The sequence below is a fragment of the Lytechinus pictus genome, chromosome 1 (assembly GCF_037042905.1).
Source record: "Lytechinus pictus isolate F3 Inbred chromosome 1, Lp3.0, whole genome shotgun sequence".
NCBI classification, from domain to species: domain Eukaryota; kingdom Metazoa; phylum Echinodermata; class Echinoidea; order Temnopleuroida; family Toxopneustidae; genus Lytechinus; species Lytechinus pictus.
In genome coordinates this window covers 31,102,692-31,124,834 of record NC_087245.1, presented here as the reverse complement: position 1 = coordinate 31,124,834, position 22,143 = coordinate 31,102,692, and the positions used below count along the sequence as shown (strand labels likewise).

The 22,143-nt window shown below is 33.2% G+C and overlaps 1 protein-coding gene across 6 annotated transcripts in view; it reads left to right on the top strand.

Moving 5' to 3' along the window:
• LOC129265683 (twitchin-like) overlaps window positions 1-22,143 on the top strand; it is a 125,239-nt gene that overhangs the window by 19,962 nt on the left and 83,134 nt on the right. For 5 of the 6 annotated variants that reach the window (XM_064100265.1, XM_064100278.1, XM_064100258.1 and 2 more), the window contains 7 exons: window positions 247-353; window positions 1,577-1,712; window positions 5,640-5,669; window positions 15,281-15,329; window positions 17,181-17,259; window positions 17,655-17,922; window positions 21,052-21,126. In XM_064100265.1, the coding sequence (XP_063956335.1) occupies window positions 247-353; window positions 1,577-1,712; window positions 5,640-5,669; window positions 15,281-15,329; window positions 17,181-17,259; window positions 17,655-17,922; window positions 21,052-21,126 (744 nt within the window). The remainder of the gene's footprint in view (window positions 1-246; window positions 354-1,576; window positions 1,713-5,639; window positions 5,670-15,280; window positions 15,330-17,180; window positions 17,260-17,654; window positions 17,923-21,051; window positions 21,127-22,143) is intronic. The other variant, XM_064100271.1, reaches the window with a different exon arrangement.

The following is a 22,143-nucleotide window of genomic DNA, read 5'->3' as shown; positions in this document are numbered from 1 at the left end:
GCTAGGTTGTAAAATCAAGAGTTCCCTAATGCATATACTCTGTAATAGCTGCATGTATATTTAATACAGTCAAACCCGTCTGAGCCTCTACCTGTCTGTAGTGAAAACCTGTGTTTCGTTGCCTGTAATTATTGTCTCCCATTTGGCCTTAATAGACAGGTCAAATACTGTAGAAAATTTTCAGGAGGATCCAAATATATGTATGTAGCCTTTCATGAACATGATGTTTTCCTTTATACCATACAGGTCAGAATGTGAAATTTGAAGCCATGGTTGCTGGTGAACCTACCCCATCAGTCAAGTGGTTCAAAGGAAAGAACGAGATCAAAGATGGAATGAAGGGAAGATATGCTGTAAGTGTTTATTTATGATTTTTTTTTTATTCATTTAGATATTTATTGCAACCATGACAGTTAGATAATTGGCAGTATATAAATTTTCTACAGATGTATAAATGGTGACACGAAATTTGCTCCAGGCTTAAAGGACAAGTCCACCCCAACAAAGAGTTGACTTGAATAAAAACAGAAAAATCCAACACTGAAAATTTCATCAAAATCGGTTGTAAAATAAGAAAGTTAATAATGATATTTTTAAGTTTCACTTAATTTCACAAAACAGTTATATGCACATCCTGTTCAGTGTGCAAATGAGGGAGCTGATGACATCACTCACTCACTATTTCTTTTGTATTTCATTATATGAAGTATGATATATTCCCATTTTCTCATTGTCCTTGAAACAAAGTTTCATTCCTCCCTGAACATGTGGAATTACCTTCGCCTTAACATTTTATGAATCAGTCAAGTTGGTCCTCATTGTCAAATCTGTAAAAATTGAAATATTCTATATTTCAAACAATAAGAAACAAAAGAAATAGTGAGTGATGGACATCATCGACTCTCTCATTTGCATGTCATTGAGTTGTGCATATAACTGTTCTGTGAAAAATAAGCGAAACTTAAAAATGTCCTAACTTTCTTATTTTACATCCGATTTGATGAAATTTTCAGCGTTATGCTTGTTTGATTTTTCCCTAATCGATTCAAATCAACATTTTTATAGGGTGGACTTGACCTTTAATTTCATCTAAGCTGCAGGGTTAGGGTTGCAGTAGTGTTTTATGTTAGGTTTAGGGTAGGGTGTAGTGTTAAACCAAGGGTTGAAGTTGGTCATTTATATAGTGTGTGGAATTTAGTGCGGAGCGATTGTCGCCGGAGCAAATGTCATGGAACCATATAAAAAGCACAAATAATAAGTATAGAGGAAGGAGATTAAGGTTTTAAAGATTTATGTGTTGATGGCACCTTTGGAGAAACTACCTACGGGCATGTATTTTGGGGCATTTGGTAATGAGGAAGAATTGCTTGGATAAAATGACTCCCTTTATATTTTCAAAGAATATTTTATTTATACAGCAATTGAAACAGCGGGATTTATCCAAAACTAAATGCAATGAACGAATGAATGTGTATTTTATAATGTACAATTGTTCATGAGATACCAAACGTTGTTCTGGTTATGGTTATGATCATATTCTTGATACATTTATCAAACCATGCTTTTCCAATTGCAGGTGAAGTACAATGAAAAGACGAGGGTCCACTCTCTGGCGATAAAGAATGCCGACTCGATGGACTCTGGAAAGTTCTCCTGCAAGCTCGAGAACGAGCACGGCAAGGACGAGCGTGTCTTCTCCCTAATGGTCACACGTAAGTACTGGGCACCACCAGCTCCTCCCTCAGTTTACCTATTCTCTTTCATCTTCTCCTCCCCTTCGGCTCTCCCAAAAGTCACTTCTTTTATTTTCACCCTCTCCCCTTCGGCTCGCCCGAAGCCTACCTCCGCGCTCCCTCCCTCCCTCGATGCTGGAGCGTCGTGAAGGAAAAGGATAATTCCAAGGGAGTGGTTTGGGGAATAGTTTGAATTTGCTGATACCGGAATCAGATTATTGAATTCTTTTGAAATAGTGAGGTTTGCAGTGTTGGTTGAGTTGAGGAAAAACACGTGAAGAAATTATAACACACGATTATGCACCCACACATCTGGAGTAGTCCACATAGGTGTTGCTGTGAAATGGTTTTATTTTCATTTATTAGAAACACGTCAGATTCGAGGCAGTGTGATGGTGATGCAGATCTTTGGATCTCTCTGGCCTGTTTTCTCAAAGGCTGTAATACAGTAGGTGTTAACTTGAGAAAATAAACGTTGATTTTAGAAAATACGTTTTAAATTGTGTTCAATTACTTCAATTTGTGTCTGTAGAAACAGCTGTTTGATAATAAAAAAACAATACATGTGCAATGTTCTAGGGTTTAGAAAACTTACACATCTATCAACGAGTTGCTTCCCAAATTATTTCAAAATGTTCTGTTATTTGAGTTCTTTCTGTTATATAGAGGGCTTGCAAGAGTTAAAATTTTGACCTTGATTATATGAAAAGGCCATCTTGCCATCATCATTTGGAAAGAAGGTGAAAAAATAATTTTACAGCAAATGATTTTGATCATTTCAAGATGACATACCAGAATAGCCTAAGATTCAAAGTCAATCCTTAGGCTTATTGGAATTCATAGATCCTGAATTTGACCAATATGAATTAGAGAATTCAGATTCAATTCAAGCTTTGAAGATTAAATTGATGCTGTATAGGACGTAAAAGACATTTTGAAAGTTTTAATATTTTGCATTAGGGAAAAAAATTCCATCATAACAAATTTGTAGGTTTTCAAAGAAAATTATTTCATCCTAGTATAAAGGACATGTTTGACAATTCATGTTTGACATAGCTGTTTGTAGGCTTTTATCAATTTGTTTTTCATAATCTTTTTGATATCTAATAAAGGTTTGGATTACAAAATATACATGTAGTAGATGATACTAAACTTATCAGGATTTCTTCAATGGAATAAAGTTTTATTGAAATGCTAAACATATTCAATAAAATTATCAAAAATTACTCTGAAAATTTGTCTAAATTAACTCTTCTGTATGGCACACATCATCTGTCAAAACTTTGACTTTATTATTGTTCTATTTGTATGCATAATAAATATTTTTTTCAAGGCATCATATATCATAATTTCATTCAGGAGCAACTAGTTTGGAGACTATTTTCCTTAAAGTGTCCAAACTCTTGCAGAGTAATTCAATAATCAATATTTTGCGACAAAAACCAACAACTGCAAAGTCATTATTTCAGATGATTCAATAATTTGATCTAGATTATCATATTTTTCAATTAGGGGTAATTTCCTCACTGAATTACAGCATACACAATTATTCTCTTATCTATAGCCTGTCTTGTTTTGCCTATTTAGAGGAATGGTAAAGTTTGAAGAATATTGAAGAATGAAAGCATATGTTACTTGTAATCATTTGGAGTTTCAGATTTCTATATAAATGTGTTATTGATTCAGGTTAACAAAGTATGTACATCGAGTTTACTTGTTGCTAAATGGTTAACTTGAGTTGAGAAATTTTAGTTCATATGTAAATGATTCTTTAAAAATGAAACAAAACAACAATATCTCTTTACACCATTTGTTCAAATATATAAAATGCAATTGAAAATTAAATGGTATTATGTCATCAAAGGCTGTTGATGAATCGTCTGGCAGTGGAATAATAAAACTGGAAACAATGAATGAATTTTAACTCAAGTTTTGAAATAATTATAGATGTATGTTTTGATAGTCCATCAGAGGATATGTAAAGATGCTAATTATTACAACTTTTTTAAAAATAATTTTGATATATATCTATACATGTCTTTTGATGTTTTAATATTGTTGTTTATAGCTGATAATAAATCTGATTGTGTGGCCTTGAGTGTGAATTAATTTCTGCACCCTCTCTGATTGGTTGTCACCAGATTAAGTAATCCCTTTATATAATCTCTTTTCATATTATATATACACACATCCAATTTATATTCTTCTTGAAATGCGCCATTGTGCACAGATATACATGTGTATCATTCATATAACGTATACCGGTACTCTCACAACATCATTCTCAATTCAATTTGTGCTTTTTTTAAATAATGTCAAAACCTAACAATGATCACCCCAAACACCAGTTACACGCAATTACCCTTCATCGTTGCTACACAGTTGCTTGGAAGAGTATACTCGTCACAAAAATAATAATAACCCCTGTGAAAATAACAAAATCATCATTCTAATATTGTTAAGTATCCAGTGTGTAGACATTCAGTCGGGACGGAAGTGGAGTTAACCAAGAGAGGGAGCCATTTGATTTGAAGTCTGTTTATTTTCTTTAATAACACTCAGCTTTTCTTGTTGTTTTGAGAGTTTGTCCTGTCACTTATAGATAATAACTGATAGTATTTGAGTTGATGGAATTAATATTTTAAAATGTGTTGGTGTTGATGTTGCTCTTTTTTTTCTCCATGCTTTTGACTTCTACTTTGCTGGTATTTTTTCATTTAAAGGAGATCTTTCTCTCTAAGCTTTTTTCTGACCCTGGCTTTGTGGAATTGCTGTGATCGAAATGTAATGAAGCATTACGCAGAGCAGAAATATTCCTTTATTTTATCTACTTTTACTTTCACAAAGTAATGTTAGGCAAATTAATGAAAAAATAATTATCTGTTAAAAAGAGCTTGGGACTTGATCAGGGATAGTTAAATATCTGAAAGCTGTCCAAAGAACTATGTCATTCTTACAGATTAAAGAATATTTAATGAATAAACCTACACCTTTGAAATACAGAATTTATAACCATAGCAATCAAAGTAAAATCTTTGTGAACTATATTTGGCCATAGAACATGTTGGTAAATACATTAACGCACACACCAAAATGTCCGTCATATTTTAGAATCAAACCTTTTTGTATCAAATCTTTGATGTGATTTGTTTGTAATTTTATACAAGTTATAATCTTTCATCTCTGTTCAACTACCATTTTTGTATATATGCCATATCACCTCTTGTGATCACATTCATTAAAATCATGTCAGAATGTACTTGTCTGTCCCCAAAACACCATTCTAATGTCACCCATACACATACCTGTATACATCACACACGCAAAAAATCCACCCTTTGAGTGGATTACGATTAAAAGCGATTTCTGCACTCCGATGCTTTAAAGGTTATGTTGCATCCTGCAAATTTTGTATCGCAACTCGGTTGACGTATGACCCAACCCATCCCAAGGATTACAAGGGCTTTCAGAGAATGGCAACGTTTTGTTTCTTTTGAACAAGGCAAATGTGGCATCACTTAATACCGGTCTTGCCCCTAATAACAGTTACCCATCATCCCTTTCCCGCCCTCTCCTCATTTTCCCGTACTCATTTACTATGATTTCACCTCCTCCCATCCCATCAGACCTCCGATCCTACCCGTCGAACCCCTTGTGATCACGTCTCACCAGCACATTGCTCATGCCGCCCGGCTTCGGCAACCATGGCACTTTATTACCAGCACAATGTGGCACCAAAAACTAGCAAAACGGAAATGCAAAAGAAAAAGAGTTTCCACCCCCCCTTTTATTCTTTCTCCACCCCCAAGTTTTGTCTTATCAATCCCAAGTTTAATTATTTTGCGAGGCGGCCCTGATGTCATCTTTTTATCATTTGCATTCCGACGATTGACCACCATCTCTCAGTCGAAGGGGAAGAGGATGAAGAAGGAGAAGGTACAATGCTTTCAAAGTGATTCTTTCTAATGTGATGGTGGAGGAATGGTTGGTCAGAAACCTTGAAGACTCTTAAATCTTAAGGTCAACATTTACGTTCATTTTCTTGTTAAAAGACATCTTTTTGCATCTGTGGTGTCAGCTTGAAATTATTGTTTAGAAAAAATCTAGAATTTGAACAAAAATTTCTTTTGAACTTATTCGTTGTCAAATGTCAATGTGTTGTAAACATGTTGTGTAGCCTTTATACATTAAGCTGTTTTTGTGGCTACTCTACTGTTCTAGATACAATTCTTATAGCTTTTATTGTCTTCTCGTTTAGCTTCTTTGTCAATTAAACAAGTGACTATCCCTTTTTGCAAGAGTGAATTTTGCAAAATTAAGAGCAAAGTGCCTCCTTAATTTTTTTGAAGTCAGATTCTTAATCCTCCCTAGTATGTATGTCTAACTTGAGTGACACACGTGATGCAAATGCTGTCTTTATTTAACAAGAAAGTGTAAAACAACTATTCTCCACCACCATATTGAAATTAATTAAACCTGAGTTTTTCCAGGACACCATGATTTCATTTTTATGACCATTGTGCCCATTTTGATAAGCCAGTTGCCCCAATCTGTAAATTATCAAACCGCTATGAGAGAATGTAATGTCATATAAACATTGGTGAGTAACGTGCCAGTTGTGTCACAGATGTAGCGAATAGTGACTCGGGGGTTTCAAAGTGCAGCTTTGCAGACATCGTAGATTTTGTAGATCACGAAGCTTGAAGTGGAGGGAAAAATTATGGTGATTTACTGGATTTTTTTTTGGTGCTGTTGTAAAGCGCGGGTTCATAAACATCAAAGATACAATCCAATAACTTATCTTTGATATGAAAATAAAATAAATCATTTGCCATGAACAAAATTGGGTTTTCATTCTGAATGATAGATTATAATTTTGTTAATTTTGATTTACTGAAAAATACTATTAGAGGGTGACAAAATAATTCCAGCTTTGCCTTGAAGATGGTCCAAAGAATTCTTCAAGAATTAAAACTTAAAAATGAAGCAGGAAGATTTTATATTTATTTTTGTTGAGAGCCAAATTGTATTACAGACTATCTATCAAAATTTGGAGAAGTTATTGGATTGTTCAAAATGGTCAGTTTTGTTCTGTAATCAAATTTAATGCATATGACTTTATGCAGTGCCTAAGTATGAATGATTTTAGTCACCTTTTACAAAGAAAAAAATATCAATAAACAAAGTGAAATTCTGTGATTGGCGTTTAGAATGGTTAGTAACAGGCACTGAGCAGAGGAATAAGCATTTGATTTGTTTACGTTATAAAAAATGGCTGGCTTAGTGAGATTAGCTTCATAGAAACTACATCGTGTCAGTATATTCCATGCCGATGTTTCTCCATCCATTCATTCATTCATTCATACATATTCATTTCCCATTGATTTGTTTTTTTGATCCAATATCCACTATCATCATACATTGGTTTATTATTTCATTGTGTAAATCCTTACTGTGTAAACACATCCTCATACATTTTTTTTTTCCACATACATCAGGGCCCTGTCTTACAAGGAGTTGCGATTGATCCAATCAATTTCAATTATGGAGATCTATTGATACCAATAACACTGATGCGTCATGCGCAACAACACTTTGAATGGATGTATCTATTCTAGATGTTGGGATCATTGGCTTTCCATAGTTGAAATCAATTGGATCAATTGCAAATCTTTGTGAGATGGACCCATTTTTACATGCCATATAGGATGCAGTTCAACATACATGCTAGTGTAAATGTAGATGTACATGTACCTAACAAGAGTTTTTGTCTCAGTAAATACGAAAGTTACAAGTTTTTTCAAGTATTTGAAGTGGAAGTCAAAAATTGTAATCAATATTTCTAACAACCTGTATTCAGTTTTGACACAATATTTATCTTTATGAGGAAGATATACATTCAAATTGTTGATTATTATCTGTATATTATGACTATAGAATTGATGTATACTTGTTAAAGTTTTTTTCTTCTTCAAAATAATTAGTAATTTATTTTTAAATGAATTATTTGCACCAGCACAAGCACACATAATTCCATTTCACACTTTCCCATTTCCATTTATCTTCAATTTCATATCTCCTTCAGCACATCTGTCATTGCACTTTGCGCTTTGTCAAATCAAGTTTCATTAAGGATTTTAACAGACAGAAATCCTAACATGAATTTCAATCTCTTTAAAGGACAAGTCCACCCCAACAAAAAGTTGATTTGAATAAAAAGAGAAAAATCCAACAAGCATAACACTGAAAATTTCATCAAAATAGGATGTAAAATAAGATTGATTGAATTTCCTCTATTTGTTCAAATAAACATTTTTCTGGGATGGACTTTACCTTTAATTCATTTATGCAGAGACATTGGAAATGAAATTGGGTAGCATTTCATGAAACAAAACCTTTAGGCTTGTTATAAGCTACTGAAATCCTTGCATCTGATTGGCTGAGAGTAAATTAGTCAGTGAAATTCACTGATAACGGTTTTTATGAAGAACTTTCCAGATCATGAAAGAATAGCAGTAAATAAAAGTTTTGTTTTGTAACGCTTAAGATATTTGTTCAGGTGTATGTAACTGTTCAAACAAAACAAATCAAAACTCCTTAACATTAAAGCACCAAGCCGTTTGAAATTGTGTCTTTGATTAAAACTGGCAATTTAATTTCATTCTTCCCATTGACTGGGTGTATCATGTTTGGGATATGTTTTGTTATCTGGCTTAGTTCGAGAAAACATTCATTAAGCAATTGAGAAAGAGATTGAAAAACATTGTTTTTATCGATTTATTAAAGCTTAATTTCTTAAGTTGTAAGCAAGGAATTTACTTCAGTATTGCTCAACTGAAAAAAAATATATCTCATATGGCAATGCTGATAAAACGTGTGTCTCTTTCATTTATAATTACAGTGTCAAAAAAATTTTACTCCAAAAAAAAAAAAATAGTAATCAAATCTGTTATTTAGATTTGCTCTTGATAAACTTAAGATCGTGACAGCTTTACTCCAAGAAATCAATTTTTTTACCTAATCAGTTATTCAAGATCTACTGGTCTTAATAAAGTTTGGATCAGGAAAAACAGAAGTATAATTGTTGGTAATATTGAATATGATATCTTGTTAAACAAACAACTTCTACCGGCATCTGCACCTCTTTACACAAAATCCATTTTCCTAAAATAATCAAAAGTGCTTAAAAGAGAAAGGAAGAATGATTATCAGACGACTTCTAGAATTCTTTTGAAGATCATTATCTAGAAAAGGCTAAAAAATTAGTCATACATGTAACTTTTAGTAATCATAATTGTAATAGTATGGAATTATTATTTACCTAGATCACTTGGGATCTCTGTGATAATGGTATGAAAATATTAAAGGAATAGTTAGACAGAAGTGAGAAGGTTCAATTATGGGTTAACATGTGTTTAAAGATTTGACAAGTTAGTTTTTATTTTGAGAAAAAGATGGGTTTGTATTGACATGGGGGGGGGGGCACTTATAGAGGTTATGATCAGATACGGTAGTAGGTTTCATCCTCATTACCGGGGTATTCATCCTTTCATGCCTCACCGTCATCATCCGAAGATCCATCTTGCATTCTCTCATCTCACGTTCATTTCTCCACATCATCTCCTTTCCTTTTCCATTGAATGCGATTGATGACCTGTACTCTCATCACTCATTCCATCCTTTCATCTGCACTTCATCCACACTCGCACCGAGATAAAAGAATGATAATTCTCAAGATTTTCATCTTGATGACTTTCTTTTCAAGTTTCAATTTTCCCTCACCATGAAGTGCAAGATGACTGACTGCCGAGTTCCTGTCTCTCTTTCTCTCTCTCTCTCTCCACCCTCTCCCCTGATACTTGCCCCGCCTGTTCTATGCCCTTCGATGCATCAACCACCCAACTTTTAACCACTACCACCACCACCACTACCACACCCTGCCTGCAGGCAACAGAGGTATATGGATTGTTGTTTTGAATCGCAACAGTGCCCCCCAGTCGGGCGTTCATTGTCAGTTGATAAATTGCTTGCACTTTTCAGTAGTGTTTATTGTTTTCCCTCGACAAGATGCAAAAATGAGGTTGTCTAGACTTCCTGTGTTTATCTAGCAAACTACAATTATGTCTAAATGAATTTAGGTGTTGAGATCTGTTACATTACTGTTGAAAATTGAATTATTAAGGAATAGATCATTCATCGTAGCATTTCAATTTTATTTTTATGATAAAAATTTTCATAATGATAACAACCCACATCAGTTAGAGTTTTGAGACATCAATTACAGAATGAAAATGATAATATCATGTTCATTTTATGTTTACGCAACTTATCGATTATTTCATCCAAAATCCTAAATTTCAATATTGTTTATTCATGAATGATGTATCTTGCCTCAAAGCAATAAAGACTACTGAAAAGTGTTCTTATAGTATAAATTCAAAACAATGATCTTGCATAACCCACCCTGAATTTTAGCACTTTTAGAAAAAAAAATACAAATGATCGATACTTATATGAAATGTTTCTTTGGACCTTTACCTTACAAGAAAAATTCACTCTGAGAACCTGATTTGTAAATAGAGTAAAATTAAACATTGCATGAAATAACAAAAAAAAATAGAGGAAAAATACGAGCTCCACCATTTTTATTGTACATTCCTTCATTAAAGAAATATAAGAGATGCTATTTCCTAATACATGAGCTAATGATGGCATTTTATATCCCATTTCCTTTTCTTATGTTTTACAAAATTTATTTTGAATATTTCATTATTAATTGTTTTTATACAAGGAACATATTAAACCAAAGTACATGTACATCTGTGAAATAAAGGAATGATTTCATATAATTAAATGGAAAACAAAAATGTGTTTCACAAATTGCTGTAGAGCATAAAAATGCAATGAATTCGTTATTTTTCATTCGGTTTTGATTAATCTTTTTAAAATTTGCTTATCTAATTCAAATTCTTAACTTTAATCTATTTATGTAAATTATGTTGATCTCAAGGTGGATTATTCTTAATTTTGTATCTCCTAAAAAAAACCCCTCATATATTTTTATAAAATGAATAAAGATTGTAGTTTACATTTTTTTTATGAGAGAGAGACACGTACATGTAAAACCTTGGTTTGAATTGCATTGAGGTCTTGTTCATACCTATTCAATTCTAGACATGTCTTTATTAAAATTATTGCGTTTGATTGGCTGATTAAGCGGAGTAGTTATCCCCTATTCAAGTCATGTCTGCACATTTTCTTGCAATTTGGTGGTCCAAGTTTAAGCCCGAAGATACTCGTAATTACATGTAGGATGATCTCACTTTAATGCAAAAAGAGTTAACTGAGGTCTAAAGTAATTGGCTAAGTTTCTTCTGGAAATGTCCAAGATGTAGGGAATAATAGCTAAGAGCTTGCATTAAGCAGGAAAATACAAACACTGTTATTTTTGTTATTTAATCTTTAATTAAAGTAAAGCCCCCATCAAACTTATTCGGAATCAGCAGGAATCAAGCAGAAGTTGGACGAAAAAAATATTTAAAAAATCTAAGAATTTTTGGGAAGAACTTATGAATTCACCAAACTGGAGTTGAAATTCAGTAAATTGACCAGGTGAATCATCATACACTAGTCAAAATGAACTGCAATGGATTCAGATTGATAATTCGTGCTACATTTTTGGACATTCTAGGCGCATTCTAAATATTCCGACTGCATTCTGAGTGCATTCGAAATATTTTTGTCATTTCTTTTGGCTGTCCCGAAGGTTTTGGTCATGTTCAAAACATTTGAGGGGTATTTTTTAATGGTGTTTAAAGTAGATTTAAATGACCAACTGGTGGTCAAACAATAGTCCTTTCATTCAGGCCAATTCTGCTTGATTTGGAATAAGTGTGATGGGGGCTTAAGAGTATTGAATTGAATTAAATTGAATAGAAAAGAATGATAAGAAAACACTACATGACCAGATACATTTCTTTGTTTTATTATAAAATGCCTTGGTTTTACATGTCTCTCCTATTTTGCTCAGCTACTATCAGACTTTATCCCTTGCTTCAATTACTATTTTAAGCATGCTCAACCCAGATCAAAAGCAAGAACGGTTTGAAAGCACTCTGAAAGCGTCTTTTTTTGCACCAAGGACTTAAAAGCTGGAATTGAGCAATTTCCCCTCTCCATTTCCCCCCATTCCCTCATTTGACTTTGGCATCTTTCGGAAATGCAAGTTTTGCTCGGATTTTCTCTTAATGCTTTGATATATCATTGTTTTTTTTTTATAGATATAACGTTTTTGCAAATTCATGCAAATTTATGCAAGAATGAATGGGACTATCGAGTGTGTTTAAAATAGAGATTGAAGTGAATGGATCCGCCCCTTTGGATGAACTGTATTTATCATATAAAAAGATAAAGTTATATTTCCATGATTGTTGTAAAAACTGTTTCTTGATAAAAATGATGACATTTTAATCCAATTTTATCATCAACATTTTTTTTTGTCCAGTATCTGGATAATAATCTGCACTTTGTGAAATATTTTTGAAATGTATATTACAAAATATTATATTAGAACATTCTCAAAACATACATATATTTACTATATATAGAGATATTTGTGCATCAGATTTCAAGGAAGATTCTCATTAAAAAAAATATTTCCGACATAAATCCACACTTATATTTTGCATTTCAAAGGATATGTCTTGTGTTCGTTGTATAATCCTTGCAGTAGGAACTAATTTTTTTATTAGTCATTCAGAATTTTAATTTTCTTTCTAGCCATACCTGAATTTGAAATTCCCTGACATTTATACATTGGTTATTTTCAGTTACTACAAATTGAAGACTGAACCTAAACAAATCAATTTGATCAATTAATTTCGCTCACCATACCCCTTTTATACCATGTTGATTTTTTTGTACAATTGTAATACATTATATCCAAACGGTCTTCCTACTAAAGAAATATATTGAAAAATGCTAAAAATTCAAGCTTGTGCCCAAATCAGCATCTTCTTTTTACTGACATATAATTAGATAAAATTCAATGAAATTCATTGAATGCGACTGCAAATATAAGCATTGTTTATATTCTTTAAGATGAGTTGATTTTAACTTCCCTCTGGTTTTGGCCGTCTGTTTTAATAGTCATAGAAAAATTCCACATTCAAACATTTTGGCTACACAGCTGGAAATGTTTTTATTTCCAGAAATGCAGCCAAAGAAACATGAGGGATAGAAACGAATCTGATATTTTTTCCAAGTAATGGTATAAAGAATATAGGCCAACCATATGAAAGAAATACAACAGAATTGTGCCTACCATCGCACATACCTAGAAAGTTAAGCATAAACTCTCCAGCACACAGTCATTTTGGGGGGATCTACATGTAAAACAAGTATGTTTCAATGATTATACATGTAGCAAACTTATAGTTTGACAAATACAGGAAAAAAATCTTCTTAAGAATGAAAACATATTTATTGATAATAGATTGTTGTATTCTGTTGTAATTAAAAGAAAAACACCCTAACTATAAGTATACAATAATTAGATTAAAATTGTTTAGCAAAATCAGACAAATAAAGAATGATGAAAAACAGAAATAAATCTACATTTCCGAGTAAAAATTTCAAGGTAGTTTCAAGATTTGGTATGATACACCATCCTCACATTTCTTGCGACAACTTGAACACCATTTCACGATTGGATTTTCCCCTGTATTATGAACAAAATGACGAATATCAGCACAATGAATTAAGCAATAAACTTCCCAGTATCTTGTATTGTAAAAGTTTTGTGAAAATAGGGCCATGAACAGAATCTCGTTTCACAAAGGCCTTTGCAATGAAAGTCATTCTTACCACCGATTTGTTATGAGATGCCCTACATGTATGAAGTAATTGTTTGTAAACTTATTTTCAACTGTGTGACATATATAATTGTGACATATATGTCAATGATGTGACAATGAATAATTGTGACATAATTAATTTGTGCAATCACTTCTCAAATTATCTGTTTATCTCGATCATGACAGAAATTGTTATTCTTAAATACATGTCGCAATTTGTATGAATATTTATAAGTTATGCAATTTACATTCATAATAGATTATAACAAGAAATCTTCCGGGCATATCATGATGAATTGATGATAGAAAAAGATGGCTATTTGCAAAGGCTCTTTGGTTAAACCATGTCCTGATTTCCAGATTTGTCGGATTTGTTTTCTTTTACCTGACAAACTTGGATTCCCTCTGATATTTGATTGGATTGTGAGAAAAGGTTATGTGATATGACAGTGGCAAATCTGTCTGGATGATCTGTTGAAATAATATAAGGAAATACCTCCTTATGGGTTAAAAATAATCCCCTATTTTTCCTTTTTTATTTGCTTGTCAAATCTTCATTTGGCAAGATCTTGTTATATTTCTTGCAAAGTAGATTTTTTTTTTGGAGGGGGGCTCAGAAAATATTGCCAAACAATATGGACAATTTTTTCTTGCTCCCCACTGCTATATTTTCTTGTGTAATATTCAAAGATGTTCTAAACAAAATAGATTTTGGATTGTTTTTCAGTGGATTAATGTATTAAATTTGTAAGTTACTTTAATTTGTTCAATTGGAATAATTGTTTGTTTTTCTACATGTGGGCAAGGCCAAGGTATATCGCCCCATAAGTTGGTGACCATGGCTTTAATTTGTGTTTTCTGTTAGCTCAATTAGAGCTTAAAGTAAACAAATATCATATTTAAATTTTCATTTTTAAAATGTCCATTTCAAATCTTTGCATTTTCAACAATATAGATGGTTAATCATATAATTCTTGTTCATCAGAGTTTTTACCTGATTACTTGGAAAGAGGAATTTCTAGGGCCTTTTATTAAACCTGTTTTAATAACAAATGTGCAATGACAGTTAAAAGCTATTGAAATCGTTCAATTTTATTGGCTGATATTGAATTTGTTATAAAAATAATTGTTAATTAGTTATTACAACAATTCTTTATGAAACGTGACCCAAGTCGACTTTCCTGATGCACATTGGTTCGTTTTCAAAGGCATAAATAGTGGGTTAAATATTGAGAGTTGTGATTGATCCGAGCAACCACAACAATCGAAAGCCAGCAATATCAAAATCGAAAATGCTTGTTTGTTCAAATTATTCTATACTTATGATGTATAGTCATACATGCATCGTTTTCTTGATGATTCAGTGTGCTTTACTTTGTTTGCAAAGGACATCGTGCAAATTTCCTGTAGAAAAAATTATGACATTGATGGATTTCCATATATTTGAGGTTGATCGGATCAATCGACAGTCTTTGTAAGACGGGGCCAAGACCAACACTTGCTTACAATGTTTAAGGGTACTCTGAACATATGGGACATACCTTGGCCATGCCATATGCTAATTTTGCAGTACATGGTCTTTACTTTTTCTCTCTGTTCGACAGCTTTTTCTGTCTCTCTTTTAAAATGAAATGCGTTTGCAAAAAAACTTGAAACTTACATGTTATGAATTTCATTGAATCCCTGTTACAGAGAAAGCACAATCTGATGAACTGGACTTTAGGGCTCTTCTCAAACACAGGTGAGAATAGATGAAAAAATACAGGGATGTGGGTTTGATTTCCAGCTGTGGCGTGTTTTCCTTCAGCAAGAAATTTACCCACATTGTGCTGCACTCAACCCAGGTGAGGTAAATGGGTACTGGCAGGAAAAAAACTGTGAGAATATCGGATTTGGTTGACTAGCTTAGCCAGGGTAATATAGGAGCGCCTGAAGCACCTAACATTAAATATTATTTGTTATTATGAAATGTATACAATATCAGTTACTATGTCAACAGATACAATATCAGCTACAACATAAGCAGCAACACCATCAACACTTTAGTCTGCAGTTACAACAATAACAACAGCAATATTAACAGTAGGCTATAGTCTGCAGTTACAGCTACAGCTACAACATTGGAACCAACAGTTTCAGCACTATTCTGCAGATAATACATAGTCTACACGTACAACATGTGCAACATCATCATCACTATAGTCTACGCCTACATGTATAACATTGACAACAACTGCACCAACATTAGTCTATAGCTATAATATTGATCTTGACACCATTAAACACTATAGTCTATTAAATAACATTGACAACTATAGCATCAACATGACAGTAACAGCATTAACACTATAATCTAAAAACTAACATTGGCAACTATAACATCAGCATTATTGTCTACAACTACACATTTGTTAACAACAACATCAACACCATTGTCTACATGTACATGTACAACATTAGCAATTATATCCCTCTTATGAATATTCATGAGCATTTTAAATAAATGTTTGGTCAATTCATGATCATGTGACAAAGTATAATTTCAATAGGAAAACACATCGCTGCAATTAGCTCCGTATAGTTTTCTTGTAGCTCCGTATATTTTTCGATATACTTTCATGGGCATAACTGCGCATGCTCATGCTCGATATTTTCTCTCAGCTTTAAATTGCGCTTGCTCCTTGACTTGACCCAGATATAAATCGATCATCCGCAAAAAGTAAATAAAGTAAAATACAAGCTCTCGCCCAAATTAACGTTCCGACAATCTGAAAAACAGTGTGGAATTGGGTCTAGATTACAATGCAGAAAATTTAATTCCGACGGCCTTTCATACAGGATCCTTTAATATGGACTAAACATACCTAACAAGGTGAGTCAAGATCCGATACTAATTTTTTAGAGCATACATTTTAACTGCGCGTACCGGTAGGCCTATTCATTTTGAGTGCCACTGCAGTCTGCAGCTAGCAACGGCCAACGCAGCGCAGCGGACCTCTCATTAAGTGCTGTCGGGTAGAAGCCGCGCGCAGCCTACCCATGAACTGTCTAGCAATTAGCTCGACAGGCCTAACGTTAGAGAGGAAGGCTAGGTCCGGCAACGTTAGATTTGGTCGAGATTGGTTAAAAATAAGCAAGGACTAGGTCCACAAAGTTTAAGAGGGATATAAAACAAATATATCAGGCGTTTCTTTCGAAAGCATAGTGGGAATTATTAATCCTTGGTTGGACTGGCAATGTAACTATTTTCCCCTCGGGAAAAATAGTTATTGCCAGTCCATCCTCGGATAAATAATTCCCACTATACTTTCTCAAAGCCTGATATATTTGTATACTATATCATCAAAACTATAGCCATCAAATATAACATTTAAGAAAGAAAAAAAAAATATAACATTGTCACCAACAACATCAAAACTATTATAGTTCACACTTACAACATCAACAACAACAACAACAGTATCAGCACTGTAGACTACTAACTACAGCAAACTATATATATGAGCATCGTTACAGCTTTCTATTGATATAATATTGTATATTTATTGTATAGGGTCTTCAGTATTTTCACTTTGTTCTGACATCTCTTTAGGGAGGTCGAAAGAAGGGAATCCAAGGTCGCGGAACCGGACTGGGGTGACTTGAAAGAGACCCCTGGACTGAAGGCTAAGGTAACATTTTTTTTTTCTGTATGATTAAAGCAATGGAAATGTTTTAAAGCAGTAACACATCAGTAATAATGACCATGTTTCCTAACACAGACCAGTAATAAAGATATTCAGTTTAATTCATATCATTTTGTTTCATTCTCACTTGAATATATTCCAAAGAAATTGTAAGGATTCACCATAATAAATGCCTTGGACATTCAGCACATCCTCTACCGTTTCTTCAACCTATTATTAATTTCATTTTTCTTTTTATTGTGTCAAAGGCCATCGTGTGTATTCAGTATCTTGTAATTTTCAACATAATGACGAAACTAAATTGAAAAAATATAAGCATTTTCCAATCCTTTATTTGAGATATTCATTCTTCATCACTTGATAATGTGTTTAATCTGTAGCCTGTCCAGATTGTCATGCCCTTGAAGGATGTCAAGGTCAACGAGAAGGAGGGCCGCATGAAACTTATGTGCGAGGCCAAGTTTGAGGGCACCAAGCCCAAGTGGTTCAAAGATGGCAAGGAGATCGCCCCCAGCAAGAAGTGCCGCATGAAGGCCGCCAAGGGCGAGATCGAGCTCACGGTCTACGACATCGGCCCCGGCGACAAGGGCGAGTACAAGGTCAAGTTCGATGACGGGACCGAAACCAAATGCAAAGTGACCATCGATAGTAAGTATGAGTGCATTGTTCCGGGGTTTAGCCGTGAAAATCAGTTGACAGTCTAGTTGATATGGCTAGACCCTCATGCTCAATACGCTCACACTTTTATGTATACTTTCGAGTCAAATTGTGAATTTGGCTTCCAACACAGCTTCCTTCGTGAATGCTTCAAAATTGGGTCACAGGTCACTGTATGTGAGTAAGAAAAAGAAAAATTCTCACCAATTACATGTACATGCTTATTCCATCTTTCATCATCCAACTGAATGTCAACAAATAAAAGACATTTTTTCCCCTCCAAATGACCAGTTCTCCCAACTTGCATTATTTCCATTTCATTGCGAAATCACTTTTCTGGATTTGTTCAAACACAGCCAGGGAGAAATGATGACCTGTATCAAAGTTCATATGGTTTATTTTGGAATGTGTCTATTTTCTTTTGTTTTTTGTATATATCCCGATTCTTTTGAGTATGCAAGACGAATGCGAAATGCTCATTTGATATTGTGCAGAGTTGTTTTATGTCTATTGTGATATATCCATAGTTGTTTTCAAAACAGTTACATATTTCATAGTGAAAGAACAATATTACATCATTGATGGACATTAATAAATCATGAATATTCATACCTAAATTATAATTTTATTGAATAGTTTTGTTATTATACTTGTAAGAATCTTCTTAATTTTACAGTGAATTCTTAATGCTATAATATATGAATGAATAGTTTTGTTAATTTATTGATTTTTATTGTGAATTTATTTTATTTGCTTTTATTAACTTATGAATATTCTTATTTAATGTTTATATATTTTGATAAACAACCTCTAAAGATTTGTTTTCTTTAAAACTCTTTTAATACAAGACTTTTGTAATTTGTATAATTTATTGCTTTCCTTAATTTAACAATTTCTTTCCTTTTTTCAAATGTTTGAATAATCACTTCTGAAGTTTATATTCTTCTGTTTATCATACATAATTTTCTCTATGATAATATTAATAATTTTCATCATTATTATCTCTCTTTGCTTAAGAAGATTTATGCAATAATAGAAGTAGTTGGCTCTAATTCTAGTATACTGAAACAGCATAGCACTTCTTCAGCTTATTCTAAACTTATCATTAGCATGCATGTTGGAATAAACTTTATCTGAATCAATTATGAACAATTATTTATACGCATCATATGAATTCATATCATCAACTCACATTAGATATAGTTATTTATTGAAGAAAATAGGCATTATTCTTCATACAGCTTAATGCATTTAGTACATCAATGAGCAGTAAAAATAAATAAACACTCATACCCTTTGATGCCAATGCGATTAGTTAGTAAAAATAATAACATTAAAATTAATAACATTAGGAAATGCTATAGACAAAAATTACAGCATTATTAGCATGAAAAAAAACACACATCATTTTATGAGTTTTGGTTATTTCTTTTCCTTCTGTTGGTGTCAAATTACAACTTACTATATTGAACCTTGGAAGCTCTTTTTGCAAAAGTAAAAGTAAATGTAAAAGAGCAATTTCAAACATTTTTCTGCCAGATTTACTTTTATCGCTTTTATATGCCAACCTATTTCTTGAGAAGTTGCAATTTCAGGCTTACAGCTAAAAAGAAATCACTAACAAGCAGTATACAATTAAACTGCAGAGTTTTTAAGATAGATTATCAAACTTTCGCTCGAAGGGTATGAGTGACTTTAATTTTTACTGGTGTACTCATGACAGTATAAACACACCACAATATACATTGACTAGATCACTTTGTGTAGTCTACTCGTAGTATGCTGTTTGTTATAGCATCAGATGCATGTTTGTAGTATTCATGTTATTTCTTTTAATCCATGACAACTACTAACCAATCAAAACATACCATAATTCATGATTAAAAAACAGTCATTTGAGGGGGGGGGGGGGGGCTATTAATTTTTCATAATAATATTTTAAAAGCAAACTCACAGTGACTATTATGGGGAAAGGACAAAAGTCATCATTCAATTCAATGTAAACTTTATTTTGCAATAAGATAAAAGCAACATTCAAAAGTAACATTGAAATATCAGATGATACAGAATTAATTGCATGATTGTATTTGGATCGCCAAATCAAATAGTTTCATCAGTGTCAGATATCAGATTATTTTTGGTTATAATTAATACATTCCAGATATTCAATTAATTTCCATTAAGTAATTTTAAAGTCAATTCCATTATTGAAAGAGGAAGTTTTTGCCAAAAGATGTTAGCATGTATAAAAACTGAATTTTAGAAGCTGCAGGCAACTTGTGTAAATAAACCTCTATGGAAGCCAAGCATTATTCAATAATTAAAATATTCTTCTCGGGAAAATTTCTGCAACGAGTACAAAATGAAATAATTAGTTTCACTTTCTTTAAGATTGTTATATAAGCATGCTATCCATACTATTACATATCTTCTATCGCATGATTGCATGTCAAAATAATTTCAATAGCTAACTAAAATTAACATTTTACCAATTCAATCCATTGTAAGTTAGAGGAAAATAAGTGTTGTGCAAGGGGAACTTGGCTCAACCATTTGTTGATAAATCATTGAATAGGTATTGTTACAAAACTAGCATAAAAGATATTTTTCAAAATTCTTTTAATGTAACTATTTTGATAGAAACCTTATTGATCAATAGAAAAAAATATCAAGCAATACTGATGAATGTTTTTTTTTCAGTCCAAAAGGTTTTTAAAATACTTTTGTTTATAAATTATACTAGAACCATACTAGAAGCTGTGAGCACTGGAATTGGTAGACTAGCTTAGCCGGGTCATATAGGAGTGCCTTGAGCACCTAACAAGGTGGATACTTGTGCTATATAAATCTTGTATTATTCATATTTATTTATTTTAAAAAAATGACAAAGTTTGTTTTGGATCTGTTCATCCTTATGTTACCTTGTTCTGTGCAGCCTTGACAGTGTGCCAAATGGATACACCCGTTTTGCTCTTGTACAACACACCCCTCTGACATAACAATGGCTTGATCCAATCCAAGCCGTGGCCCTGGAACGATCCTGGCCCCACCCCCCTTTCGTTCCCCTCCCCCACCCTTTTCAAGCCCTGACATGTCTTTATTCCGCCTGAACCCCTTCAGAGCATGTGTGTTTGGCACAGATGAGTGAGCCGGAGTACAGGAAACTACAGAAGCAAGGACTCATGCCCAAGGACGGTAGGCTACTAAACAATAACACCTCAATCAATGATATGGGACTGAGGAGGGCCACTCACTGCCTACAACTCCACAATCGACCTGTTTACAGAATATTGGAAGAAAATTCAAAACATCAGCACGTACAGAATTTCAAGCAGAACAAAATTCTACACTAAAATAACCAACATCATCGTGAATCATTGATGTTGATATTTTTGTTTTATTCTGTAGAATATCTCATCTGGAGATGTTTTATACACAATGACATGCATTTGAAGCTATTAATGACTTTCTTCCAAAAGCTGTTCGTAGTTCGTTTGTCAGTTGGGCAGTGTCCGAAGAGTTGATATGACACATATTCTGTTTATGTTTATTAAGGTAAATCATTTCCATATTCTGTCTTGTTTCAAGATTTTTATTACGATTGATGATATTTGAAAATCGTCATCACCTGAAATATCCCACGAATGTGCTCACTTGTTAGGGGTATGTCGATTCGCTTGAGAAATGATTTACCAATAAAGCCATGTAACAGTTGATGTGTCATAAAGCTCTTCCAGAATTGAAATGAAGGGACCAAGTTTAGACCTGACTCTTTCTGAACAACTTCAAATTTAGATAGCCCTGTTGCTATGTCAGAACAGATATGTGAATGAATAAAGTCAATATTTTGCTATATTTAACAATAATTCGAAAGTTATACAATTTTATTGATCATTTTAATAGAGAAAGGAAAAAAAAACCTTGCAATTTTATCTGCAATCATACTCCAAATCTCTTGAATTCCTCACAAGTAGCCATCACGTTCAGAAATTTTCAAAGGTTTAAACCCTTCTGTCAAGCAATTCTAATAAAGTCTTACGAATTTCCCGTCCATCAGAATGCCCCCCCCCCCCACATTGCAATGCTTCATGTACATGTATTCTTGTTAATCGTTTCAAGTCCAATTGGAATGCATTTTGCATGGGTTATGCAAGATATTCCTGGTAAACGCAACACATTCCTGGAATGTACTTGTCCAAAGTTCCCTTGGTG